This window comes from Chionomys nivalis, chromosome 22 (genome assembly GCF_950005125.1).
Source record: "Chionomys nivalis chromosome 22, mChiNiv1.1, whole genome shotgun sequence".
Taxonomy (NCBI): domain Eukaryota; kingdom Metazoa; phylum Chordata; class Mammalia; order Rodentia; family Cricetidae; genus Chionomys; species Chionomys nivalis.
This window is the reverse complement of record NC_080107.1, coordinates 28,739,150-28,766,599: the sequence shown is the minus strand read 5'-3', so window position 1 is coordinate 28,766,599 and position 27,450 is coordinate 28,739,150. Positions and strand designations below refer to the sequence as shown.

Sequence of the window (27,450 nt, the reverse complement as noted above, 5' to 3'; positions counted from 1 at the left end):
ACTTAGTAGGCAGAATAAATAATGATGAAGGGAATGATTTCTCTTAACTAATAATGGACCTAGAAGGGTTTTTTTTTTTTTTTTTTTTGTTTCCCATGGGCACTGAGCTGCTACTGAGAGGTGTTGGATGTGTAATGTATTAAATAGTCCATAGTCTTAGGGAAAGCAGAGACCAACTCTGTGACGTATAGGCCACTCCGGTGTTATTTAATTTTCCCTGATCGTTGGGCTTCATCAGAGCATACAATAAAAAAGGATGAAGTAGTATTCCTTCCCTTCTCTTGATTGCAAGCAGGGACACCAGACATTCTGGATCATACTTAACTATCACTGTGCGGTACCGTTCCAGGGGAAGGGCTAAAACCACATGAACCATCTGAAGAGTTTAAGGAGCTCATAGGAAATAGACCATGTGTTAAAAAGGCAAGGATGCTTCTGAGCATTCTGTCAGACCATGAACATTTGTAACTGTCTGAAGTAGGTAGCAGTTAGGGATTGACAGGGGTCTTAGCTCTATAATATGACATGTAGTTTGATATGGGAAGATAAGAATTTGCAACCATGCTAACAATGTTAGCCTGAGATCAACTTCCCCCATATAATGAAACACTGCTTCCGTCTGCATCTTGCAACCTTGTTGTGTCCTCCATCCCTGTCCACCATCATCCTACTGATTCCAGTGATCTAAGAAAGACGTGGAAGCTCATCAATGGTCCGGGGAAAACGGACTAGCAGGTTGAGAGTCCAGAGCACCGCGGTTCACTTTGCCTTGTCTCCTTCATCCTCCTGTTGGTTCCCAGGCTTCAGATGCCTTCTCTGTACCAACTAGAGATGAACGGCCACTCCCCTCTTGGTGTAGATTCAGTGCCTCCTCCCAAACTCATGTTGAGTTGTCGTTGCCACCGTACTGTATTGGGAAGTGAGACCTTCACAGGTGAGCAGATCATGAAGGCTACGCTTGTGTTCCGGTTAAACTAGTGTCATCTGGGAGGGAAGTACCTCAGCGGAGGCGATGCCTCTCCAGACAAACGATTGAGCTGTAGGTAAGCCTGTAGGGCATTTTCTTAATCTTAGTGATGGATGGAAGAGGACCTAACCCATTGTGGGTTGATGGGGCTGCGTTCTATAAGAAACCAAGCAGAACAAGCCTCAGAGCAAGCTAGTAAGCACCACTCACTCCTCCATGGTTTCCACATCCACTCCTGCCTCCAGATTCCCACCCTGTTTGAAACCCTGCTCTAACTTCCTGCCTTGATGAGCAGTGATATGCAAATGTAAGTAAAATAAACCCTTTCCTCCCCAAGTTGCTTTTGGTCACGGTTTCATCAGAGCATAGAAACACTAAGACAACCCGTGTGGGTGGGCTGATGCTGTCCCACGAATGTGGCTTGACCTTTCTTTGCACATGTTTGTCTGCTTTTCACTATCTTCCATTTCATAATGTAATCTCCAAGTCTACCTTAAATGCTATAGTTGTTGTAATGTAGAAAAAGCAGTGCAGTGTGAGAGAGAAAGATGCCATGCGACAGAGCACAGGTGGAGGTTTTTTTAATTGGGGGAAAGTGAGTGGATAAAGGGAGGGAGGAGAGACTGACCTTTGGGGACAGGAGAATCAGAAGAGAAGAGAGAAAGAGAGAGACAGACAGAGAAAGGGGAGGGGAGAGGGCACGTAGTGAATGTGCACAGGAAGTACTCTTAGTGGCTACATCTGAGGACATATCCTGTCAGGATTTCAAGGGCAGGCCAGTACAGGTGCCTGAATACTAACAGTAGCCATGCACTTGAACATTTCAGCTTCCAGAAGGGTGATCGAAACAGATGATACTTGCAAATTCCCTAGACTTTGGAATTGTGTTATGTCAACAAGAAGACATGGGCTTACACCCCTGGAGTGACACGGTCTTATACATCCAAGAAAAACTGAGCAGGACGCCCGCTATCCTCCATTCTAACCGATGGAAGATCAAAGTATGCTGTAAATGCCATAAAGCCCAGATGCTGGATTCCAGACTTTGACTCTGCTGCCCTGTACCTGGGTCACAGGTGGACTAGGTCCGCCCTCCCTTAGTTTCCTCATCTGTTTAACTTAAGGTTAAAAAATAATAAGCTACCCAATAAGATAATTGACAGAATTGAATGTATTCAGATTTTAGCCATGGACTAAGGAAGAAAGGCAAGCACAAAATCTCGGTGGCAGCCTTCAAATGCTGACCCCCTAGGTCTCCTTACTTCCCTTTGACTCCAGAAGAAAACTGATCAAACTTTGAGGAACACCCGTAGGAACAGCTGTGCAGTATTTCTGATTTAATTAACGTGTGAGTACTTAGCTTGGTAATAACCATTCTACTTCACCTTTATCCTAATTGACTCCAAAGTCACAATTTTAAGTGACTTCCTTCATTTATTATTAACTCAAAGCTCTATTACCGAATGCTGTGACCACTAGCGACATGTGGTGTTTATTTTTTGTGAGTGACTTTTTAACTTAAACTACAAATTAAGTATAATTAAATTAAGTTTCACTGAACAACTCAGTTACTCAAAAGTCATGTTGCTAGTAGCTCCCGTGGTGGCCACGCCCATCCTTGAAGACCGTCCTGGTAGACAGCCCTCATTCAGCTGTGGTGGTGGACACAGAATCACAGAATTTCTTACCCCCACAACCCGTGTCTTGCACACTCAGGGCAGCTGGGTGCTTGAGAGTTCTGTGCACACTCGGGACAGCTGGGTACTTGAGGGTTCTGTGCACACTCGGGACAGCTGGGTACATGAGGGCTTTGTGCACACTCGGGCCAGCTGGGTACATGAGGGCTTTGTGCACACTCAGGACAGCTGGGTACATGAGGGCTTTGTGCACACTCTGGACAGCTGGGTACATGAGGGATTTGTGCACTCTCAGGACAGCTGGGTACGTAGAAGCTATAGATGTAAACAACAGGACTTGGAGTGAGGCATACGGAACCTAAGTCCTTCCAGGACCTCTGACCGACTTCCTTTGCCTCTCTGTTCTAATTCCCTGCACCTCACTCTCAGGCCGGATTTCCCCCTGCACTCACAAGAGAAAGACCTTGCAGGATCCTATGTAGCCACCCAGATTGACTGGTATGGGTATTAGAAGTAGGTTGACCCAACTTTACAGATGGCATTTAAGATGAATGCATCGTGACCCTTCCTCTGTTTTGGGGACCACGCTGCTGTGTGTTCCTTTGCACCCACCCCAGGCCCGCTTTTTCCTTCTGTGAATACCGTCAAAGAAAGTTAGGTAAGATGGAAACCTTGGTACCTTTCACCCTCAAGACTTCACCTTCAGTTACCGTTAGTTACTGTTGCTCACAGTGGTGGCATAAAGGGCTCTCGGTCTTTTATTGGACGGCTCAACAGTCCTTTAATTGGGTGCAACTGGGAGCTGGGTGTTGTTTGCCAGGGCCTGTGAAAGAACAGAAGGCCTTTGGGGCTGTTCCCTCTTACTAACAACTTGAGAAGCACCCTAAAGTTTTCTAAACTTTACTGCCACAGAACTGCCTGGACTTTAAGGTCAGAGGTGCTTACTGATTGCTCAGTCTCTCCCCACCAGGGATGCACTGCCTGGTAACCTGTGCTGAGAGTGTTGCTGAAAGCTTGGGAATCACTTGAGAGCTCTCTCTTCTTCATTCTCCACCCCCACCTGCTCTTCCCTCCCCTTTATTCTCCCCTTGCCAGCGTTTTACACACTTACCTGACTGTGACTCCCCACCAAGTCCAGCCCCCGTTTTACCAGGAAGTGCCACCCAAGTCTCTCCTGTGCCAAACTCTGGAACAAAAGCTGACAGGAACTGCCAAAATCATGTTCAGTGGTCTCTTCCTTCCAGAAGGCGCTGTGGAGATCTTCAGGCCCTCGTTCCCACCCTTCCTCCATTGCCCCATTCCGGAGATACTGTATTTTCTTAAGGGCAGAGCTTCCTGAAGCAGTGTCTCTTACCCTTGAACCAGCTCTCTGTCGTGTGTGTGTGTGTGTGTGTGTCTTTTGGTGTCCTGCCTTCTTCATTTGTACACAGGGTTATAATAAGCCTAGACTGCGAGGGTGGTGGGGGTCAAAGACCTCCATTACCAGAGTATTCTACAGGTCATGAGCTGAGCGAAGGGAAATAAAAGACCAGTCCTGGAAGAGTGACATTCATCTTAGCCCACTGGTAACTACTGCCCAATGAACGTGTCATTGATAGTTTCCTTTGTATTGAATTAACTTGTTTTATTTTAATGTATTTTTCCTTATTTGCCAATTTTCATTTAGCTTTCAAACTAGCTATGGGCTTTATGCATTAAGGAGAAGGTAGGGTTTTCTGAATAGGCGTAAGTAGCATCTTAATTAGCATTAGTTCGTTAACACTGCTGGTAGGACGGCTTGTGTCTCTGAGGCCTCTCCTCCTTTAAGGAAAAGACATTCTCAAATTTGGCAGGTTCTGCCTAGACCTTCCTGAATCCGCCTTATTTCACTTGTTCTGTGTTTTTATCCTCAACAAAGGACACTGATTTTAGCATGGAGAGAGCTAGAACAGCTGGTAGAAACTGTTCCTGTCCGTGTTGGCATCTTTCCATTGAACTCGGGGCTTCTGAATACCTCTGTTAAACCCGTCACAGGTCGTTGGCTTCCAGAGTGGAAAGCCAACAGTTCCCAGCAGGGCGTTGATGCCCCGTGGGCAGCCAGGTGCCTTCCACAACAGCCCCAGGCAACTTTGAGAATTCCATTATCCAGCGAGCATGTGTCAGCATTGACCCAAGTCTGTTCAGTTCCTCACCCCTTTTAATCCTGTGAGACCCGGAGGAGCTTTGGGTTGTGACTTCTCTCTACTGTAGAGGATGAGACTGAGGCTCAGGGTGAGGTAGGAAATTTACTCAGGCTTACAGAGTTGTGGCAAGGTCTAGCCTGGGCTGGGTGGCTTCAGGGCACCTTCTCTTAGACCTGCACTGCTCTGATCTGCCTGCCACACACTGTCCATTATCCTCACGAAAATCCTAAAGTAGAGAAGAGACCACTGGCCACCACAAGTTACCTCTGCACAGCCTGGCTTCTGGCTGCAAGGGGTCGCTTTGGGGTCCTTGGGGACCTCCCGTCTAGGGCAGAGGGAGAAAGAGGCGGTCTGGTCCCAGACCACTAGGCCAGCTAGCATGATGCAACGGAGTGTTTCCCTGTGCTTTCTTAAGCTGGCTGACATGTTGTAATAGGAGCGGCGGGGCTGCGTCCCCGGCACCCGGCCGCCCGCATGGCTAGCTTATGCCCCGAAATAATTACACGGAAACTGTATTTTTTTAATCACTGCCTGGCCCATTAGCTCCAGCCTCTTATTGGCTAGCTCTTACATATTGATCTAACCCATTTCTAATATTCTGTGTAGTACCTCGAGCTGGCTTACCAGATCTTAACCTGCGTCTGTCTGGAGTGGGACAATCATGGCGACTCCTTACTCGGCTTCTTTCTCCCAGCATTCTGTTTTTTTTTTTTTTTGTTTTTTTGAGACAGGGTTTCTCTGTGGTTTTGGAGCCTATCCTGGAACTAGCTCTTGTAGACCAGGCTGGTCTCCCAGCATTCTGTCTGTTTACTCCACCCACCTAAGGGCTGGCCTATAAATGGGCCTAGGCAGTTTCTTTATTATTTAACCAATGACCTTCCTCCATCACTGACAGACAAGCCATCTCAAGCGAGGCCCTTCTTTTGTCTGTCGGCGGAGGAGTCCCCGCGCTGTTCCTTCAAGTGGTCCTGGGTGATTTCCCAAGAAGCAGCGCGAGAGCGAGCACCCAGAGGAAGGCTTTTGTGTGGCCGATGGTTCTCTGTGCCCCAGTTCCACTTCCCTGGCTTTGTCAGCGTGCCATCTTCCCCTCTTTGAAGACTCTGCGCGAAAGGAGGATAGCACGGAGCTCTGTTCATTAACCTACCTTGTCTCCTAGGAAAGCAAGTTCGTTGGCACAAATACGAACTATGTTGTTTGCCTTCCTCTGGTCAGGGTCCACTGGTCTTGATGTTCAGGGTAGAGCCCTCCTTAAAGACAAAACCACAAACTTGCAGTCCTGGAGTGAGGGGCGGTACTTCAGCAGATGCTTGCATACTTAGGGTCACAGAAGCTGCACTGGATCTGAGATCTTTGCCTACCCTGGCCATGGCACTTCTCAAAGTTGTTCCTGTTATTATTTATTTACTTATTTATTATGTATTCATTCATTTTTAAGTCTTATGTGTTCATGATACATAATGTGGTCTTTTAGAATGTGTCTATATTGTCAAATAATTAAATCCAGCTGATGCTGGCTATACCTACTATGTCACACACCTGTTGGTGTGTGTATGTGTGTGTGTGTGTGTGTGTGTATGTGTTGAGAATGCTTAAGCTCTCCTTTGTAAGCAGTTTGTTAAGTATCAGCGTTCTATTATCAACTGCAGTCATCCTGCTGGACGATAGCTTCCTCCTGTCTAAGTAGGACTCTGCACTCTGACCAGCCGCTGCGGGTTCCCTCCCGTCTACCAACAGCCTCGGGCAGCCATCCTTCTGCTCTCTGCATCTGTGAATTCACAGCTTGGTGATCACGCTTATCCTGAGATCACGCAGTATTCTGTCTTGCTGAGCCAGGCTTCCTTTTTCTGACATGAAGTCCATTGTGTTCGCTCATGTTATAATGAAATGTTAGCGTCTTTTCTCTTCCCTCTCATTTCCCGTGTCCTGGTACTAGTAGATTTACTTAGTAATTGGAAGGATAACAGAAATTTATCCAGGTCTTTATAAAATGTAATGGATCCTGGGTTGTTTGCCTGTTGCTGAGTTATATCAGCCGAGATAACCACCTGACCCAGCAGGCAGAAGAGATGCAATGCTTCTTCATAGGCAGCTGGAAGAGCACATGGCCAGACTGGCTATGCCAGGCTCCTCGCTTCTTCTTCCGTCGTCTGTCATCATCACTGATGCCGCTCAGAGGGACAGGACATGGAAGTCAGGGAGCTGGGTTAACATGAGGCCTTTCCTAAAGAGAGCTCATCTCCTGGGGTGCAGTGCTGATCCTGTAATCCCAGAGATGCACCCCAGGTCGCACAGGGATATCGGAGACCGCAGAGAGCAGAGAAGACTATGGTTGATGCCTTTTCCATCTTGAACTAAGAACTATCTCTGCTTGGACATAGCGTTTGTCATCAGGTGTGCCAGCAAAACTTGGTTTTCTTTTTCTTCCCAGTTTCATTGGTAGGAGATTCATTTTTCTTGTGGCTCTCTGGGGCCTTGTGATAGGGTATTTTTCTTTGCTTCCTGGAAACTTTGCTCTAGTTGTAGCAGTTAGAGGTTTGTATCGCAGCGGTAAGACAGTGAGGGAAGCTGCCTTTCTTTGTTTGATTCCTTTTCTTTTTTTCTTCAGATTTAGGTTCAAATTTTAGCTCACCACTGGTTAGTACTATGACCCTGGACACACGGCTTTTCTTTTCTTCATGTTTAAAATGGGATAATATCTACTCTGACATGAACATGGATTAAATTAGTATGGATCGCTTCCTTTAATTACTGGTATTAGCAACTCACACTATGATTATTAAGGTGATTATTACCTTTCCCGCCTAATTATGATCTCCTTGAAGGCATCAATGTCTATGCAGCATTTGACTTCTCCTTACCTCCCCAGAACCAAGTAGGTAGGATATATCTGAAAGCAGGTGTGCTGAATGACCTGACCCCATATAGACTGTAATCACAATATGGTAACTGCCATCTGTAAGATTAGAATGAATTGTGTGCATTCTGATTCATATTATATACATATGAATGCCATGCTACAGGACTTCTGAGGAAAAATGAATTGGAGGTTCTTGGGGAGTGGGGCGGGACAGACAAAGTTACCTGGGAAGGGAAACGTCTTCTAGGACAGTGTGGCTCTGAAATGATAGCTCGATAAATAAAATGCCTACCTTGCGAACGTGAGGATCTGAGTTCAACACCCAGAACCTGCGTACAAAGAAGTAAAGCATCTGGGTACGGTGCATATGCTTCTTACAATCCCAGGACTGGGGAGAGGTCGAGGCAGAACGATTCCTGGAGCTTGGTAAACGAGGAAGGATTGCAACCTCGATGATAGGGACATGGAGTTCATTGACTATGTTTGTTTGTCTTCATGCACAGAGAGATGAAATCCTTCCTTCCTTTATGTGACCGTGTTAAGTAGATAAATGTACTTAAAAAATAGTGTGACAGGTTAGGAAACCCAACTAACTGCCTTTCCAAAACAGTGAAACTAACATTGAGCTGCCATCATGGTATGTACCTGAAGGGATCAGAGGCCTGAGGGGGGAGGGGCGAGTAGGTACTAGTATAATCTGCTTCTTAAATATGTCCTTTGTCAAATGAGAAACATGATTAAGATTTAGAAGTTGGCTGCTGAGGAATCAAGTTATTTGAAAATAGGGATTTAGTCACGGAGTTATGATGGAAGCCACTTTTTAAAAAATGAAACCAGTACCTGGTGGATTGTCGTTCCTGTGACACATACCTGTGAAAATCGCCTGACAGGATCCTGGCTTTCTTTGCCTTGTGGTCTCAGCTATCTCATCGTCACTGGGGCCATTGTGTCTGGGCTGGCTGTGAGGCAGAGCATCTTCAGGGAAGTCTGTGGTGAAGGAGAACTGCTCACGTCATAGTGACTAGGAAGCACAGAGAAGCAGGCAGGCATGGGAATGTCCCCAGTGGTCTATTTCCTTCACTGGAGCTCCACCTACACAAAATCCATGAATGGAGTCAGAGCTTTCAGAGCTTCCAGGATCCAGTCACTTCCCTAAACCCATCTGCAGTCAACCCAACCTGTCAGCATGCACCTTTGTGGACATTTCGTTTCTAAACTATAATATTGGCTCTACCTTCCTTTTCTTTTTCCCATGAGAAGACAGGAGAGGCTGGTTCTCCTCCCCTAAGAAATTCCTGAAGGTCTCCCCATACATACCAAACACGCAACTTCAGTCCATTCTCAAGGTTGAACTATATTCGAGACAAATGGAAGCACACTTTTAACAAGAGCTTGGTCAGGATTCCTGGAACTGTGGGCAAAACAGACCATGCTCCATGCAAGGTGGGACAGGGAAGAAATAACACACCTCAGTCCTCAAACAAGAAAGAAAAAGATGGTCTCAAATACTGTGCAAATACTCCTTAACAATAAAAACTAGTTCAAATCGTGTAACTCACTCCACAGAGTTAGAGAAGTTCTTCTTTGGAACCCATAGCTAATAGTGCTTCATGTTGGTGAAGCTTCAGAACACTCAAAATTAGTGGAAGAAGATGAATGGGCCACTGCAGATGCCTTTGGAGAGTCCCTTGATAGAGTTCCCAGTGGCTGCTCTGTCATCAGGGGAGAGAAGATACGTCTCATTCTAATGCTTGGTTCGAAGGACTGGAGAGATGACTCAGCAATTAAGATCATGAGTTATCCTTTGAGAGGGCTGGGGTTCCATTCCCAGTGACCGCATGGTGGCTTGCAGTCAACCGTGATTCCAGTTCAAGGAGGTCTGCTGCCCTCTTCTGAACTCTGTGGGCGTAAGAAGCACAACTGGTGTGCAGGCACAATGCAGGTACAACACACATTTACCTAAAATTAGGTAAAATTTAGAATGTTGGGTTTGTAACTGGGTTATTTTGAACATAAGAGTGTATCTTGTCCTGATTTAACTCACTGATAACTTCGTATTGATTACTGAGTGCCATTTTATATGTCACGCAAAGGTCTCTAGGACAAAAATCCCATAAAAATTAAAGGAAACCATGACATTTTAAAACATATAGAAAAGACCAAGAAAAGACACCCAAACAAGAAATTTCCCAACCTTCACCTGTTTTCAAGTAACTTTTAAAAAAGATAGCAGGCTCAATGTCCTTTATTTATGGCTAGAAACCCATTATGAGTGAGTACATCCCATGTTCCTCTTTTTGGGTCTGGCTTACCTCACTCAGGATAGTGTTTTCTATTTCCATCCATTTGCATGCAAACTTCAAGAAGTCATTGTTTTTTACTGCTGAGTAGTACTCTAATATGTATATATTCCATACTTTCTGCATCCATTCTTCCATTGAAGGGGATCTAGGTTGTTTCCAGGTTCTGGCTATTACAAACAATGCTGCTATGAACATAGTTGAGCATATACTTTTGTTGTATGATAAGGCATCTCTTGGGTATATTCCCAAGAGTGGTATTGCTGGGTCCTGGGGCAGGTTGATCCCAAATTTCCTGAGAAACCGCCACACTGCTTTCCAAAGTGGTTGCACTAGTTTGCATTCCCACCAGCAATGGATGAGTGTACCCCTTACTCCACATCCTCTCCAGCAAAGGCTATCGTTGGTGTTTTTGATTTTAGCCATTCTGACAGGTGTAAGATGGTATCTCAAAGTTGTTTTGATTTGCATTTCCCTGATCGCTAAGGAGGTTGAGCATGACCTTAAGTGTCTTCTGGCCATTTGAAATGAGCCTATAATTCATGATCCTAGAGAAGCTAAATAAGAAGGTGAACCCAAAGAAAAACATATAGTTATCCTCCTGGATATTAACCTTCATCAGGCGAGGAAAGGAGACAGAGACAGAGACCCACATTGGAGCACCAGACTGAAATCCCAAGGCCCAAATGAGGAGCACAAGGAGAGAGAGCACGAGCAAGGAACTCAGGACCGCGAGGGGTGCACCCACACACTGAGACAATGGGGATGGTCTATCGGGAACTCACCAAGGCCAGCTGGACTGGGTCTAAAAAAAAGCATAGGATAAAACTGGACTCGCTGAACATAGCAGACAATGAGGGCTGCTGAGAAGTCAAGAACAATGGCACTGGGTTTTGATCCTACTGCACGTACTGGCTTTGTGGGAGCCTAGGCTCACCTTACTAGACCTGGAAGGAGGTGGGAGATCCTTGGACTTCCCACAAGACAGGGAACCCTGACTGCTCTTCCGGTTGCTGAGGGAGGGGGAGTTGAGTGGGGGAGGGGGAGGGAAATGGGAGGTGGTGGCGGGGAAGAGGCAGAAATCATAAATAAATAAATAAATAAATAAATAAATAAATAAATAAATAAATAAGAGCTAGTTCCAGAAGAGGCAAAAAAAAAAAAAAAAAAAAAATAGCAGGCTAACGTTTTTCCAGCGCCCCATTCCTGTGTGGGGACCTCTTTGAGTCCTTCCTACCTTATTGTTTATACTTGAAAATTCTCATTGTCATTTCTCAAAAGTTTTCAAGTTGGTAGAAACAGCAAACAAGTGAAACAGCTCCCAGAACAAACTCAGCATCTTTGGATGTGAGACCACATTGCCAGGCATACTCCCCAGGCACCCTCTATCTTTCAGGAGCCAAAGATTTTTGATGCAATTGACCATTAAATGAGTTTGGGACAAAGCAGAAGGCCTTTCCCCCCCTATAACTTTACCCTTGCCAATAACTCCAGAAAAAGAAAGTGTACATTTTTTAAAAGCATCAATTTTCATGCAAATGAATCTTCAGTTTAGACCAGGAATGTGAACGTTTTTCGCTCCATAAGTTGGAAATGCAACGTTAGTGCCTCTAAAATCTAAAAGAAGTCATCTCTAGCTAGTTCTCCATAATGGGCATTTTCAAAGCACTCTGTGCTCCAGCCTTTGACCGATTAAGCTTAAAGCTGTACTACAGTAAAGAAACAAGCAAAGAAACATTAGTTCCATAGGAAAATTTAAGTTGGTAGATGGACCCTTTAGGAAGACTCTTGATTTATAGCTCTTGGTTGCAAGGGATAGGAAATACGTCTCAATCTCAAACTAACCTGGACATCCGAGGCATCTCTTGGCTGGAAGGGTACTAGACTATAAGGGAAGAGCTAAAAATTGCCCCAAACTCAAATTCTGAACGTGGTTGGAGTTCTCCCCATTTTCCCCTCTTGTCTCCAAGCCAGTAAGCTTCATTGTCCTGTGCCAAGTGGAGAGGAAGAGGAATGTCACATTCACGTGGTCCTGGGCTATATTGCATCTCCTACTCCAGAGAGGGATGTGGTCTGTTCTAAAGGAAAACTGTCCAAGAACACTAATTTGCTTGGTTGGCTCACACGTCCAGTGCTGAACCCAGCAGCAGTTGCCAATAGCGTGGGCCACGTGTACTGAACAGTACTTCCTAGTGACTGCACGCGATTGAGGTTAGCGTAAACCCATTCCAGGAGAGCTGGCTGTGGATGCCCCCAGATGTCATCATTGCTTTAGCTATTTTTTATGTGGAAAGGGGTACATGCAGAAATATATATATATATATTCATTCCAGATTAAAGCATTACTCAAATGCTGTTTTATACATCGGAGTGGACATGTGTAGGAATTTGCTGTCCCAGATTTCAGGCATTTTTTTTCACATCACCGTACCTTGGTTTCCTTTGGGAAACCAATTCCTCCCTATGCTGATATTAATAGATTCCACACTATGCTCTTGTTCCAGGGATAAAGGTACTCTCCCATTGGAGTGCCAAGTTACCTGATGCAGTTACGGATGCCGGGATGTACCTACCTCCCTGCTTTGTTAAGGCTTTGGGACAGCTGGACTAGGGGCTCCCTGAGAATGCTGTTGCAGCAGCCGGCCACACTTGGGAGGAATCAGAGTCCATTTTGTGTTTGTATTAGGAGTCTATTTTAATTGAATAGCTTCCAAATGTTTTCAATTTGCTTTAGTTCTGTACTGCACAGGTGCCTTTGTTATGACTTGGCACTGAGCTCTTGTCCTGTAGCATTTGGGTTTTTAGTCAGGGTATCTTATAGAGGTACCTGATTTTCTCTGCGGGCTGGTTTAAAGAGTGGGAGGATCTTATCTGTGGACTCTATATAAAATAGAGGTACGGAGTATAGGTTTGGGAAGCTTGACCTGGGTTAGGGCTCTATCCCTTTACTTCTGTGACTAGTGAAGAGATTCTCCTTTATTCGTCTGCTACCATTCATACCGACTGCAGCTCTTCGCAGTTGTCTTCCGAGTAGAGAATGCCTGGTAGTTCTCAAAGCACTTGTTTTCCCCTATTCCAGAGTGTAACAAATAATCTATTGGAATAAAATCAGCAGTTGAGTAACTCATGCGAAGGTAATTTAGACCACAAATTAAATCTGTCAGAGAGGTATTAGATTTTCAAAAGCTCATAAATAACAAATGAAAGGTCACAGAGCTGTGATGTGAAAATGAGTGTGTACTTCTCAGGAGGCGCTGCGTTCGGGGAGGGGTGGGGCCCGCAGCACGTATTCAAATGGCAACATCAGAAAATGGAGACACATTTTTTTTAAATGTCCAGAACAGTCCAAAGACACATTGGACTCAGAAGTGACCCAAGTCCCAGGAAAGACCCTTCGTATTAATATCTGAGCATTTGTGCCGTTAGGGGTCAAAGCACCACCTGGTCCTGAGAATCTGCAGCCCCCTTCAGCGGAGCCCGCGTTTCAGTCACTGGTAAACTAATGGCGAGTGCTTGTCAAATGTCTTTCATTTCCTCATTCCTAGAAAGTAGGAATAGTCTTTATGATTGATGGAGGGATGATGTCAGCATTGGGGCTATTAATACCTGGTCCAGCCCATCCTGTTTTTCTCATGAAAAGCAAAGTGGAAAATAGAGCTTTGACCACTCCAAAGTAGATAGATTCTTTGCTGTGCATTGTATAGAGGTCTTTCTCAGGCTGAACTGAACTTGACTTTTACAAGGAAACAAAGTCTGTATTTACAAAAAGCAACATATAGATCTCGTCATAATTCCATAATTTTTGAGTATTAGAAGATTCTATCAAGAAAGTGAAAAGATGCAAAGTGTGGCAGCTTCTGCCTTTCACACTTGAGCAGAGTCAGGTGGATCTTTGCGAGAGGCCAGCCTGGTCTACTGAGGGAGTTCCAGGCCAGCCAAGACTACATTAAAAAAACAAACAAACAAACAAACAAAAAAAAACCCTGTTTGTTTGTTTCATTAAAGAAAGTAGGAAAAGCATAGAGAATATGAGAAAATAATTGATAATCGTATGTTGCACGTAAAATGTCTCGAATCCAGATATAAGAACTCTCACAGCCTGACAATAGAGAATCAACAGTGCAGTTAAAAATTGGGTAAGTAATTTGAGTAGACATTAACTCCAAAGAAGATGTGCAAATGAAAGGAAACACGTGAAAACATGTTCAACCTCGTTGCTTTACTTGAAAATGCAAATGAATGCAAGAAAATTACCGTAGATAATAAAATGCAGCGAGACGCGCTTCACCTGGACGAGGCAGACTATGGTGTGTTTGTTTGAAGAAAGACAACAGGGCTGACGAGGGTGTGAAGAGAGTGGGAATGGGACGTGTGAGATGGCACAACTCTAGTAAGACATTGGCAGTTCACCTCAGAGTTCAACTCTTGGTACCTATGAGACCAAATGTATGCTTGATCTCCAGAATTGTACATGAATGTTAATAACAACATGATTTGTAGTATCCAAGAGTGGAAACCATCCAAATAGCCGTCAGCTGATGAATAAACGTATGTACTATATTCATACAGTGAAACATTCAGCCATAAAAAAAGAATGTTATCGATACTATAATGGAGACAGACCATAAACACATGGCAACCTGAGGGAATAGAACACAAAAGGCTACATTTCTATAGCGTCCCACTCACGTGAAATCCATAGAGATGCGAATTAAATCGGTGGCTGTCAGAATCGGGGGTGGGGGTGGGGGTGGAAATGACCGCTAAGAGTATAGGACTTTTAAATGGAATGAAAGAAATGTTCTGAACTATCTAATGATGCTTTTGCAATGTCAAGAATTATAGCAAATAATTACTGATTTATAAGGTGGTAAACTTTACAATATCTTGATTCATATCTGTAAAATCCTTAAAGAATAATTGCACATAAAAGTGAAAATTTCCTTGTCAGGCTTTTAAGAACAGTTTCAAGTTGTAACAATGATACATGATCATTAATTTTTTTGAGCATACAAAGTAATATTAAGCTCCTAGAACATTTCACAACTTTGGTGTCTCTGTAGCCTTTTTCTAATCATTCCTAAGCCTAGGAGAGGCCTCATTTTCCTAAGAAGAGTCAGTGTCACGAATTGTTGGGAGAATGAAGGCTCAACAACTTGAGAATTTAGGAGTTTTCCATTGAATTTCTAAAAATTCATGACTAAGAAAGGATTGGAAGCTTTTCGTGAACAACTTGGGTCAAAGGAATGCAGCTTGATCTTTCCTGTGTAAAATGATGTGCATGTCTCCGTTTCCTCACTTGCAAAAGGGGCTTACTTCCTACCTCAAATGTTTATGAAGCCTACAAGAGTTACACAGTAAAATGCGGTGTGCTATTTACTAGGGTTTTTCCTGTTATGTGTTTTATTCAGAACCAGTCCATGTGTTGGGATATTCTGGACAGGTGTATCCCAAGGACCATGTACCAAAGACTTGATTGACAGCCTGTGGAACGACTGGAAGTAATAGAGACTATGGATTGGGGTCTAGTGGAAGGAAGTTAAGTCACTGTGTCTTTATGAAGACAGGTGGCCCTCTACCCCATCTCCTGGTTACATCGGAGTAAGCAGCTTTCGTGGACTGAGACCTCTGAAATCACAAATAAGCCTTCTCCTTGTAGACTACATCCCTTGTGTGTGTTGTTCCAGGAATGGAAATGTGATAAACAGATCTCTGTGGTGAGCAGAATAGTTGCTTTAACTTCATCTATGATAATCCGCCATGAGGAATATGGGTTCATACCCAGTATAGGCGTGGAGGAAAGATAGCAAGGGGTGTGCTCATTGCCTTCATTGGCACCTTATATATAAGCAAAGTCTTGTTAAAGCAATGTGCAAACAGAATGATTTGCAACATAGACCATTATAGGGAGAACTTGTAAAGGCAGCACCCAGATGTTTGCTTCACTGGCGAGGGCTGGCAGGAAACCACCAGGGCTGCTTGAGCCCCAGCCACACCTCCTCTTCCCTACTGGCTTTGTGCCAACCGTGGCAATGATGAGCAGATGAGGCAGAGGAAGAAACATATGGATCCATATTTATTTGTCTTAGGCATTTTGAGGGATTGCAATGGTTTTTTTCTGACTTAGGGAATGTGAACTGAATGTTGAACAAAGTAAATCTCACTGTATTTACTTTTCATTTACAAAACACATGGACTGGTGCTGAATAAAACACATAATGGGAGAAACCCTAGTAAATAGCACACCGCATTTTACTGTGTAACTCTTGTAGGCTTCATAAACATTTGAGGTGGGAAGTAAGCCCCTTTTGCAAGTGAGGAAACAGAGGCATACATTGTATGGTTGTATAACGAGGCTCAAGACCTGTATTCCAACCTAGGTGACCGATTCAATTCCTCTATGTTACTTACACATTTTCAGCACAGCTTTGGACCTGGAGACTCAGTCTGGGAGGGTGTGCTGGCGAAGCTGCTCTGGCATTGCATTTAGATGCCGTGGTTGCAGAATGCTTGCTTCAGTGGCTGCAAAGAGACGTTTAGGGCCATAGCTGGAAGGAAAATCATAGGAACGACATGCTGCTTGTAGTGTTTGACACATGGGAAGCACTGACATGGATCTTGAGTTGAACACTGAAGAATTCAGGTTGTAAACGAGTCTATTTCCTGTGAAATCACAACAGATCCGTCAGATAGCCCTTCTTGCAGTCCCTTCTATGAGCAAAACCAGCGTGGGACATTTTCATCTGGGTGTTTTAGGTTTATGAGCTGAAAGACAAGACTTCAAATCCCACATAAGGCAGTTGTGTAATCTTGAGCAAGTTGTTGTCCTTTGAACTTAGTTTTCGCACAGTGTGTGTATGTGCCTCTGTGTGTGTCTGTGTCTATGTGTGTGTGTCTCTGTCTGTGTGTGTGTATGTGTCTGTGCGTGTCTGTGTCTATGTCTGTGTTTGTGTGTGACTCTCTGTGTGTGTCTGTGTCTATGTGTGTGTGTCTATGTCTGTCTGTGTGTATGTGTCTGTGCATGTCTGTGTCTATGTCTGTGTTTGTGTGTGTGTGTGTCTGTGTGACTCTGTGTGTATGTGCCTCTGTGTGTGTCTGTGTCTATGTGTGTGTGTCTCTGTCTGTGTGTGTGTGTGTCTGTGCGTGTCTGTGTCTATGTCTGTGTTTGTGTGTGTCTGTGTGACTCTGTGTGTGTGTGACTCTCTGTGTGTGTCTGTGTCTATGTGTGTGTGTCTCTGTGTGTGTGTATGTGTCTGTGCGTGTCTGTGTCTATGTCTGTGTTTGTGTGTGTGTGTGTGTGTGACTCTCTGTATGTGTTTGTGTCTGTGTCTGTGTCTGTACTAAACACACAAAGGGTTGGGTAGATAGCTCAGTAAAGATCTTGACTTACCTGCATGAGGATCTGGGTTCAATCTGTAATCCCAGCACTGGGGAGGTAGAGATAGCTGAGTCACTGGGGCTCACCTGTCAGACATCTCAGCCTAGTTAGCAAGTTCAAAGGCTAGTGAGAGACTCTGTCTGAAAATAAACAGGGTGAATCGCTTTTGATCAGTGACACCCAAGGTTATCCTCTGGCCTCCTTGTGTGCCTGAACTCACAAGTACACACTTGAACACACACATTCATGCGTGTACAGACAAAAAAATTTTACAAATATGTCACTAAACATGGAACAAATAGCAGATGGTATTAGTCATGGACGATTTGTGCTATGCTCAGAGAAGTCCCCGAGCTTGTTAAATAGGACAAGAGAGAGCTGTGACCCTTCTGATGTGTTTCCAAGGCTTGGTGAAGAGCAGGACTCAGCAAATGTGTGAGCGCTGGAGCCAAGCAAATGTTTTGTGCCTGCAGGTGACATTGGTGCTCGAGGAGACTTGTGTAGACAAAACGGATAAGCAAGGACATAGACCTAGCTGTGCATAACTTTTTCCACATGTTGAGATGTCCTGTTCCAGTGGTCATTTGACTTTTTAATTTTTCTTGTGTCACAATCTATACCATCAGTAGAAGCCATTGATTAACCCATATTAAGTTGTTACTATGTGGCTATGTTTTTCATTCTAAAAATGACAATCTTATATGGTTCACCGTGATACTTCTCTGATAATCATTCAAAATCAAGAAAGCAAATTTCAATAATTTTGTGACAAGCACAAATGTAGCTTTGTGCTTATTTTCTGCATATTCCTATGGGGTGTATTATGATGGAAAATGATTTTTAAAGTAGTTGACTTGTACTTCCTTAGCTGCTGTGATTGCTGCAGATTTAGTGGCTTAAGAACAACAGATTTTTTTTAAGCCCTTTTATTCAGAAGGTCAACAGTCCAGCACCAATGCTAGGCTGAAGATAAGATGTCAGGGTGACTGCTTCTTCTTGGGCCTTTGGGAGAAGATACAGGATTGTGGTGTCCTTTGCAGCCTCTAGAATTTGGAGCATTTCTTAGCCTGTGGCCTCTGCTCACAGCACAGCAAGTTCTTGGACTTACACATCCTCTCCCTCTCTCTGGCAGGAACTCTGGAGATGATATGGGCCCCACCTGGATAAACCAGTTGGTTTTCCTCAACTCAGGAGTCTTAAGTTAATCACATTTAAGTTCCCTCATCGCTTTTTGGGGATTGTGGCGCGGACATCTGGGGAGAGGGGACAACGTTCAGCTTGCCCCACAAGTTACCTGTTTGTCATCCTGTGCTTTCAGAGCTCGCTCTTCAATGCAGGAGATTAGAGGAGTTTCGAGCGGATGCTCTCAGGGTTGTCTAGGATGTTCAGTGGGTGGCAGGAACCATGGAGAGGAACTGTAGAGCGAGCTCACCTTCAATTCTATTCCTGAGCTACTTCTCACTATTTGTTTTGAAATTCATATGTAAAACATAGTCTGGAGCCTGGGCTGTTCGTCCCATCGCAGGGAGGTACTATGGCATTCTTTACTTAAACAGCTGCAGGCACCAGTTAGGTGATGAGGAAGTGACTCCCTGTAGGGAGGAGAGACATGGAAGCCAAACCAGAAAGCCGAAGCCGTGTTGCGTACGGTTGTGGGGGAGAACAAGATAAGGATTAAAGTGATCCCATGTGGTATTATAAACCTTTACGTTCTTAACCCACATCCTTTTAACTTCATATCTTAAACAGAATTTTCTGTTCTCTTTATTTTGTTATGAAGATAGGTTTCTTTTTTTTTTTTTTGGTTTTTCGAGACAGGGTTTCTCTGTGGCTTTGGAGCCTGTCCTGGAACTAGCTCTTGTAGACCAGGCTGGTCTCGAACTCATAGAGATCTGCCTGCTCTGCCTCCCGAGTGCTGGGATTAAAGGCGTGTGCCACCACCGCCCGGCTGAAGATAGGTTTCTTGATTGTTTTTTGAACATTACCTCAAGATACTCCCCATACCCATCAAATTATATTTGGGGTTACATGGTAGAAGTGGCCACAGCTTCTGTGACTTAGTTATGTTTTGTAAGCAGAGTCTATGTGTGTTTCTCAGCTGCCCAGACCCGAATAGTAACACAGTAACTATATTAATTACAACTCTGCTTGGCCTATTAGCTCAGGCTTCTTATTAATCTACTCTTATATTTTTAACCCATTTCTATTAGTCTGTGTATTGGCACGAGGCTGTGGCTTACTGGTAAGGGCCCGGCATCTGTTTGCTTTGGCGGCAGCTACTTGGCATCTCTTTGACTCTGTCTACTCTCTCTCTTTCAATATATATATATATGAGATTTTCCTTTGCTCTGCTAAGCCATTGGCTGAAACAGCTTTAACTCTTCTACCAATAAAAGTAACACATATACAGAAGGACATCCCATATCAAAGTTTTATTCTGTAGTATGGCCTGGGTTTTAGTTTTCTTTTTAGCAGACACGATTTTGTTGTTATCATGAATCTTTTACATCAGGGGACAGGAGACCATCTCTGAGCTGTTAGAGTGGCCCGAGGCAAGTGTCTCATCTCATCACAGCGGTGGCCAATGCTCCTCTATAACCAGGTGAACCAGAGGAAGTAATGACACAACAGAAAGTTTCTGACCAGAAGATCTCATGTACCCCACGATGCAGGAAGGCATTTGCATCTCTCTGTGGCTCCCTATATCATCATTCCTAATTTTAAATAGTAGCTCTGTGGTATATCATGGGATGGGAAATGTAATATGAAAGACACTCCATACTATGGGCTGAAGTGTGATTTCCCCCAAAGTTTAACTTAAAGTTTTATCACCAAGTACCTCTGAATGCAGTTCTGTTTGGAGACAAGAGCCTTTAAGGAAGGTACTAGGATTAAGGTGAAGTCATAAATGTGGAGCCCTAATTCAGAAGGACTGGTGTCCCCATAAGAACAGGAGCAAGAAACGGAAGAAGGCCATGAGGGGCCAAAGGGAGGGTGGCCATCTGTAGCCAAGGAGAAAGACCACAGCACACCAAAGCTACAGACACCTTGACCTAGAACTTCCAGCCTCTGCACCTGAGAGAAAGTCAAGCTGGCTTCCTACCCTGTGGGAGCCCCAGCAAACTCCAAGGCCTGGGCTCTCGTTATCTATCTTGTTTCCTTTCTGGCCCTCCGCATTCATCTGTGAGTTCCAAACATAACGTTCCTGCCATTTCAACTCTGATTCTCAAGGAAACGGGCCGGGTGTGGGCTGTGGTGTAGAAGTCTCCAGTATTCTCTGTGCCCACCTGTCTCCCAGGTGCAGGCCTGTCTCCCCTGCCTCACCCAATTCTCTAAAAGGGGGACATTGTCGACTCCACTAGGGTGAAGCTGAACTGCTACCTCAAGGCAGGGAAGGCCACCACGGACACTTGTTTCTCCATACAATGTTCAACTAAGTGCCCCGGCAGCGTTCACCAGTCCTATTTATTAGATGGCCTCGCTGCCTGTCCTCATCCCGAATGCGTGTTTGCTTCAGGAAGCAAAGTGTGAGCAGCTGGTGAACCGGGACTTGGCAAGGTTGCATCGTCCCTCCTTAGAGGGAACTTTACTTCCCAAACAGCTTGCCAAATTAAAAAAAAAAAAGTGACCATAACTGGGTGTGGCCAAGCACGCCTTTAACGCCAGCATTCAGGAGGCAGAGGCAGGCAGATCTCTGAGTTTCAGACCAGCCTGATTTACAGATCTAATTCCAGGACATCCAGGAATTAGAGAAACCCTGCCTCCGGGAAAAATAAATAAATAAATAAAAAATAAGCATAGAAACACTTGTAAATAATTTTAGCGTATTGAGTTCAGTTAGTGTTCCCATATTCCATTGGCTCTAGTACAGTGCTGTGCGCTTGTTAGTGTTCTGCTTGTCGTGTTGAAAATCTGCTTATATCCTATGAAGAGTTGGGCTGTTGGTGTACTTTTTGTACATTCAGTCTGAATTAACATCGCTTTATAGTATATCCTAATATCTAAATAGGCCACATTGCCTTTTCTCTGTTGAATTTCTGATTCATAATATTTTAGGTCATTATTTAAGGTTTTCTTCACAAACGAACTTAAAATTTTAAACTGTTTAAAAATCTTCTTGAAAACTTACATTAAATCTGTAAACAGTGTCTAAATTGCAAGTTTTTAATTAGGTTGAAATAAGTAAATACTTAACTTTGACTCCCTTTATTGAGCAAGAGAGACTGTGGAATCTGGAAGAGCAGATTTGGAGACCAGACTTTCACGAGCGCTAAGGAGACAGTGAGAGAGCCATTTGTAGAGGAAGCATTCCCTGCAGTATGCGTGAGCTGAACAGCCTGCACAGGGCTCTACTGTTCTCCCTTCCGAGTGCACGATAATCAGTTTAAAGGGCAGTAGATGGCTTCTTATTGCGAAGAAGCAACTCAATCCCATAATCATCCGTTCTTAGGCAGAGCACAGCATCTGCTGCTGGTGTTTGAAATGCAGAGTTGAAAGCAACACTGAGAGTGGAAGCGAGTCCCAGCCTTTAGTGTTTGACCTATTCACTCCAAATGGGATAATAGGAGTGGCAACCTCATAAGGCTATTGGAATAAACCAGTATTTTTATTTTATTTTATTTATTTTTTGCCAACACCTTCAGCAGTATTCACCAATAAATGTTGGTTCCATTCAGGAGATTTTGTGCTGTTGAGATGGTTTTGAGGTTTGGAAAATGTCAACTTATCTATATTTCTTTTCCAAAGCTAGTCTACCTCCTACAGTTTGCTATGGTGGGCTAGGACTCAGGGAGGATGATACCTGGTCCCTGGCCCACACCATAATTGAGGAGATGCTTCTGAGCTTTGCACCTGACTTCTGACTTATTTATTGTTGCTCTCTGGCACGTGGCCCCTGGGCTCTTGGCAAAAATAGCCGGATTTCATTAAAATTCAATCTCTCCTGATACCATCTCTGCTGGATATTAGGAAGGACTGCTACCAGTAGGAGCAGCCTTATTAAGAATAGATTCAGGCTGGAATGTTCTAAGTACTCGAAAATTACCATCTATAAGGTTCGCCCCCTTGGCACCTGTTTCCCTGGGCCCAGCGTGCCGTCCCTCCCCAGCTCAACTCACCTACCCGAGATCAGCCAGGCTGCCTGCTCCGTCTCCTGCTGGATACCAAGATGAGTCTGTGTTCCCGTTTCAGGTGCGGGCCCTCTCTCATCGCCTCGAGTGCCCACTTTGAGGCCCTCTGTATGAGTGACACGCCAGTCTGCCATGGAGCCTAGCCCTGCCCTGGCCTGGCTCCTGCTGCTGAGCCTGCTGGCCGACTGTCTGAAGGCTGCTCAATCCCGAGACTTCACAGTGAAAGACATAATCTACCTCCACCCTTCAAGTAAGACTCTGTTTTCTATTTGTTCTCTTGTCTGGAAAAAATAAATAAATAAAAGCCTCATTTCTGGCTAGGAAGGAATTGAAGCATGCCCAGTGGAAAACAAACTTAATACAGGAGAGACATGGGGTGATTTATTTAGGGGTGTAGATGATAATAAAAGCTGCCTTGTGTTTTACCCCCTCCTTTCCACAGGGTGTTTGTTTGGTTCTTGGGCTAGATGAAGAAGCTTGTTTTCTCTGTCCACTACACTTCCCTCTGACTCCGTATACCCTTCCCTTTGGCTCTGTCGGTTCCCAGGTGGTGCGTTGTTTGTAAAGAGATTAGGCATAGCTTGATATAGCTGGCCTTTCTCTTTGGCACCTTGCCTCAAGTAAAACATCACTGCCTCCCACAGCTTCCTATTCCCTGGACTTCTGGATTTCCCATAGTTAAGAATTCTTCAGGGAGTCCACAGCAGTGTAGGTCCCTGGCACCAGAGCCCTGCCTCCAGCTTCTGGTTTGCATTTATCAGGGTTCTTGCTTGTGCTTCTTGCTTCCAGTAGGAATTTTGGGTCCTTCTGCCACAGATACCCTGAGACTACACTTTGGCAAACAGCAGTGTGGCTTCCTCTTTTCGTCCTCATTGCTGTACCCAAGTTCTCTTTTGGGTTTTGTCTGACTTCTCTTCGGTATTGCCCTTGTGGTGACAGCTGAATATATTTGTGTGTGTCCTGGACTTTAGCTTTCGGCCCAAAGTATATTATTCTTTTTAAATATCTGCTACATGGCAAGCTTTGGGATGGGGATGAAAGGCGATTAAAATATGACCCTTTCTGTTGAAGATCATACAGTATGCAAAGAGAAGGCAGCTATTCGGACTTCCTCAGCCCACAATCCTGGCATAGTTAATTCCTGTAGCATGGGAGATGTCATGTGGGATGCTCAGGGGCCTGGAGTACACCTACCTTGACTGTCAGCAACTAGGTCAGCTGTCCCCTGACCTCCTGACTTTGTGACTATTGTATAACATAATGCACAGGAAACTTAGCACTGACCATGAGCTGTAGTAAGTTCTCAGGCAATGCAAGGGACATTTGTTAGTTGATTTCTAATCTGGTAAAATTATACATACATCATGATATCATTTTATAAACCAAGAATAATATCTGTGTAGCAGAGACCTGTACCCAATAGACAGTGGAGTAGTTTTTCTGCTGTTGTCATAATTTAGTCAGCCAGCTGAGGATTTTACAAATGTGCCCTCACTGGTAGAGTCTGCCTATTGCACCTGTGTCCTCAGCGGTAGACTGCCTACTGCACCTGTGCCCTCACTGGCAGAGTCTGCCTCCTGCACCTGTGCCCTCACTGGCAGAGTCTGCCTCCTGCACCTGTGCCCTCACTGGCAGAGTCTGCCTCCTGCACCTGTGCCCTCACTGGCAGAGTGTCTACTGCACCTGTGCCCTCACTGGCAGAGTGTCTACTGCACCTGTGCCCTCACTGGCAGAGTCTGCCTCGTGCACCTGTGCCCTCACTGGCAGAGTGTGCCTCCTGCACCTGTGCCCTCACTGGCAGTGTGCCTTCTACACCTGTGTCCTCACTGGCAGTGTGTCTACTGCACCTGTGCCCTCACTGGCAGAGTCTGCCTCCTGCACCTGTGCCCTCACTGGTAGTGTGTCTACTGCACCTGTGTCCTCACTGGCAGTGTGTCTACCGTACCTGTGCCCTCACTGGCAGAGTCTGCCTCCTGCACCTGTGCCCTCACTGGTAGTGTGTCTACTGCACCTGTGTCCTCACTGGCAGTGTGTCTACTGCACCTGTGTCCTCACTGGCAGTGTGCCTTCTACACCTGTGCCCTCACTGGCAGAGTGTCTACTACACCTGTGTCCTCACTGGCAGAGTGTCTACTGCACCTGTGTCCTCACTGGCAGTGTGTCTACTGCACCTGTGTCTTCACTGGCAGTGTGTCTACTGCACCTGTGCCCTCACTGGCAGTGTGTCTACTGCACCTGTGCCCTCACTGGCAGTGTGTCTACTGCACCTGTGCCCTCACTGGCAGTGTGCCTCCTGCACCTGTGCCCTCACTGGCAGTGTGCCTCCTGCACCTGTGCCCTCACTGGCAGAGTCTACCTCCTGGATCTGTGCCTTCACTGGCAGAGTCTGCTTACTGATTACTTGTATGAGAAATTTATCTGACTGCTTAATTCGTGGGAGTTTCGACTTTGTTTTGATAATTTACGTGAGCAGAAGACACTCTGATACTTGCCCTGCTCTCTAGATTGCATTCCGTTCTTTGCCTCAAACAGCCAGGCTTGGTAAGACCCAGGTTTCTGTCCCTCAGGAGTGAGTACCAGAATGTTGTCTTCTTTGACCTTCTCTGTTAGCGTTCGTGAGAGTCTCAGATGACAAGCTCGTCCTTCCACGGTCTCTCCTAAAGCTACATAGAGGATGGGAGTGGAAAACTGAAGGGAATGAGTTTATGTAAACCAGGACAAAATGCACTACTTTTCCCTCCCTGGGATGGCTACTGAGTGCCTGGGGGGAGGGTGGCCCCTATTTGATGTTGTCTCTGAAGGATGAACTTTGGCATTCTACTGGGGAAATCACATCCGCTCTTTAGGAGAGCCAGGTATGATGGCACACAACAGTAATCCCAGCACTCAGGAGCTGACATAGGAGAGGCTGAGGACTGCTTGAGCTGCCCAGTGAGTTCTAGGCCAGCATGGGCCACACAGCAACACCTCGTCCCAAATACAATAAAGTACGGTAATAGGTAAGTTTCAGTCATGTGACCTATGTTAACTGAATAGGGAGCGTGGGCTTTTCTGATTTGATTCTGAAACGTGAAAATGGTTGAAGTTGTTTCTGTTGTGAGCAGCAGAAATAGATAATTCACCAGCTGCAAGTCCCCTCACAGGTCGCAGGCTGTGAGGATTCTTGTCGGGCTGTAGAACTTGAGGTTGTTCTGCCCAAGTCAGATCAGAGTTAACTTCATGTTTCTCTAGACTCCATCAGAAGTGTCTTGAGTGTGTTTGTTTGCACTTTGGATTTTTAAACAGCCAAGCTTCTCTGCCCTTGCGCCCTCGCTCGTGCTTAAATGGAGTGATCCAGCAGAAACAAGAAAGTTTCTGTTGAGCACTGGCCATAAAAAATACATGAGGGGGACATGGGATTAGTCTGATTTTGAATTATTTACACAATCGCCTCACTTTGTAGGTGGAGGTACAAGCAGCTTTCTCTGGGTCAGTGAGTGAGCCAGATTCTATTAATGTTATATAGCAAAACATGGAATCTGTCTGCAGAAGAACACGGTGCAGCAGGAAGCTTGAGAACATGCAGGTTTTCTATGCCAAGCAAACTCATTGTGCTTTGGTCCAGACAGCCGTCACTGATGGTAGCTGAGCTGGGAAAGTTCGGCCTTTCCTCGCTAATCTCCCTTGCTCTCTGCTTTCCAAATCTTTGAAGTTTCCGTGTATGATAGGAAACAAACTTTATGGATTTCAAACTCGTCCTCCAGAACATTCTGTTTGATAATTTGTATGTGCCTTTCTTCTTCTTTTTTTAATATGAGAAGCGCTGGTTTTTCTTTCCATGCTCAGGTTAAATCACTAAAATCTAATTATAATCCCACAAATGAGAGTTAATATTAAAAGAAATGGAGCTATTTATTCGGTCAAATATCACACAAGAGAATTTAATAACATGTGTGCTGTCTTGGCCTCTGTTTCTTTCTGTAGCATAGAAACCTCTCCTGAAAATCAATCCAATTTTCCTCTGCATGCATATCCTGAACCCTTCATCATCTTGTCCATCAAAGAGCTCTGTCCTTGCAGGAACCTGCTTATGCCCCACACGGGGAACCAAGTATGTGTATGCGCAGTGCTACACGCTGTTGAGTCTTACAGAGTAAGAGGACTTCTAGACAGGTGTCAGAAAGTATGTCCTATTAGAAATACGTTCAGGTCAGAATTCTACCAGCAAGATTTTAGTGGTGCAGGACAGATAATATTAGATGTTTAGAGTTTTTTTTATTTCTACCCATTTTCTAAAACCAGTGGAAACGAATTTGATGAGAGCAGGCACATTGCACATCCGCACCCATTGTGAAGCCATCAGCTTTCTGCACACTTCCAGTGTCTGACTGAAGGTCTTTGTCCAGGCAAAAGTTCCAAGGGGGGCGGGGGGAGTGGGCGGGGAGGCTAAATCTTTCCTGATGCTTTACAAACAGAGTTATGGAAACTTGAACTAGGGTTGACCATGCAAGTTAATGGACAGATTCTCTTACAGGAAGTAACTGGGCACTCCGGTGTTCCTTTTTTTCTTTACAATCGCCCTCTCTTGAGGGACCAAGGCCTTATGCCCTGAAATGCAGTGCACTAAGCTTATTAACTCTGTGATCAAGAGCCAAATTAGATTCATTCACAGTCGGGGCCACGAGGATCTGAAGTCCGCTCGCTCTGTAAGGCTTTGAAGTAGGAAAGAAGAAAATAGCACATCTTAGGGACCTCTTTCCCTGTCCGTTAAAAGAGGGATAAACTCTTTATCAGATGTAGTATCAGTTAGCAAGTTATTGGAGATAGTTGTTCATCTGCTGACCTTAGTCAGGTTAAGTATTGCCGGAGGGAATAATTTCCCCATTTGTTTGTTACTGTACTGTAGTTAATTAAAGTCGAATATACTTGCAAAGATTTGTCAGGAATCAGTGCCATTCATTGGCTCCCTAAGCAAACTATCAACAAAAATTTCTGTAAACAAATATTAAGCTACAGTATTTGAGAATGCAAACAGCTGTGG

At 44.8% G+C, this 27,450-nt stretch overlaps 1 protein-coding gene across 1 annotated transcript in view; it reads left to right on the top strand.

Annotated features, from left to right (window-relative positions):
- Nucleotides 1–27,450, top strand: part of Lypd6 (LY6/PLAUR domain containing 6) — a 116,394-nt gene that overhangs the window by 65,543 nt on the left and 23,401 nt on the right. The window contains exon 2 of the mRNA XM_057755218.1: nucleotides 22,492–22,680. Coding sequence (XP_057611201.1) covers nucleotides 22,563–22,680 — 118 coding nt within the window. The 5' untranslated portion in view covers nucleotides 22,492–22,562. The remainder of the gene's footprint in view (nucleotides 1–22,491; nucleotides 22,681–27,450) is intronic.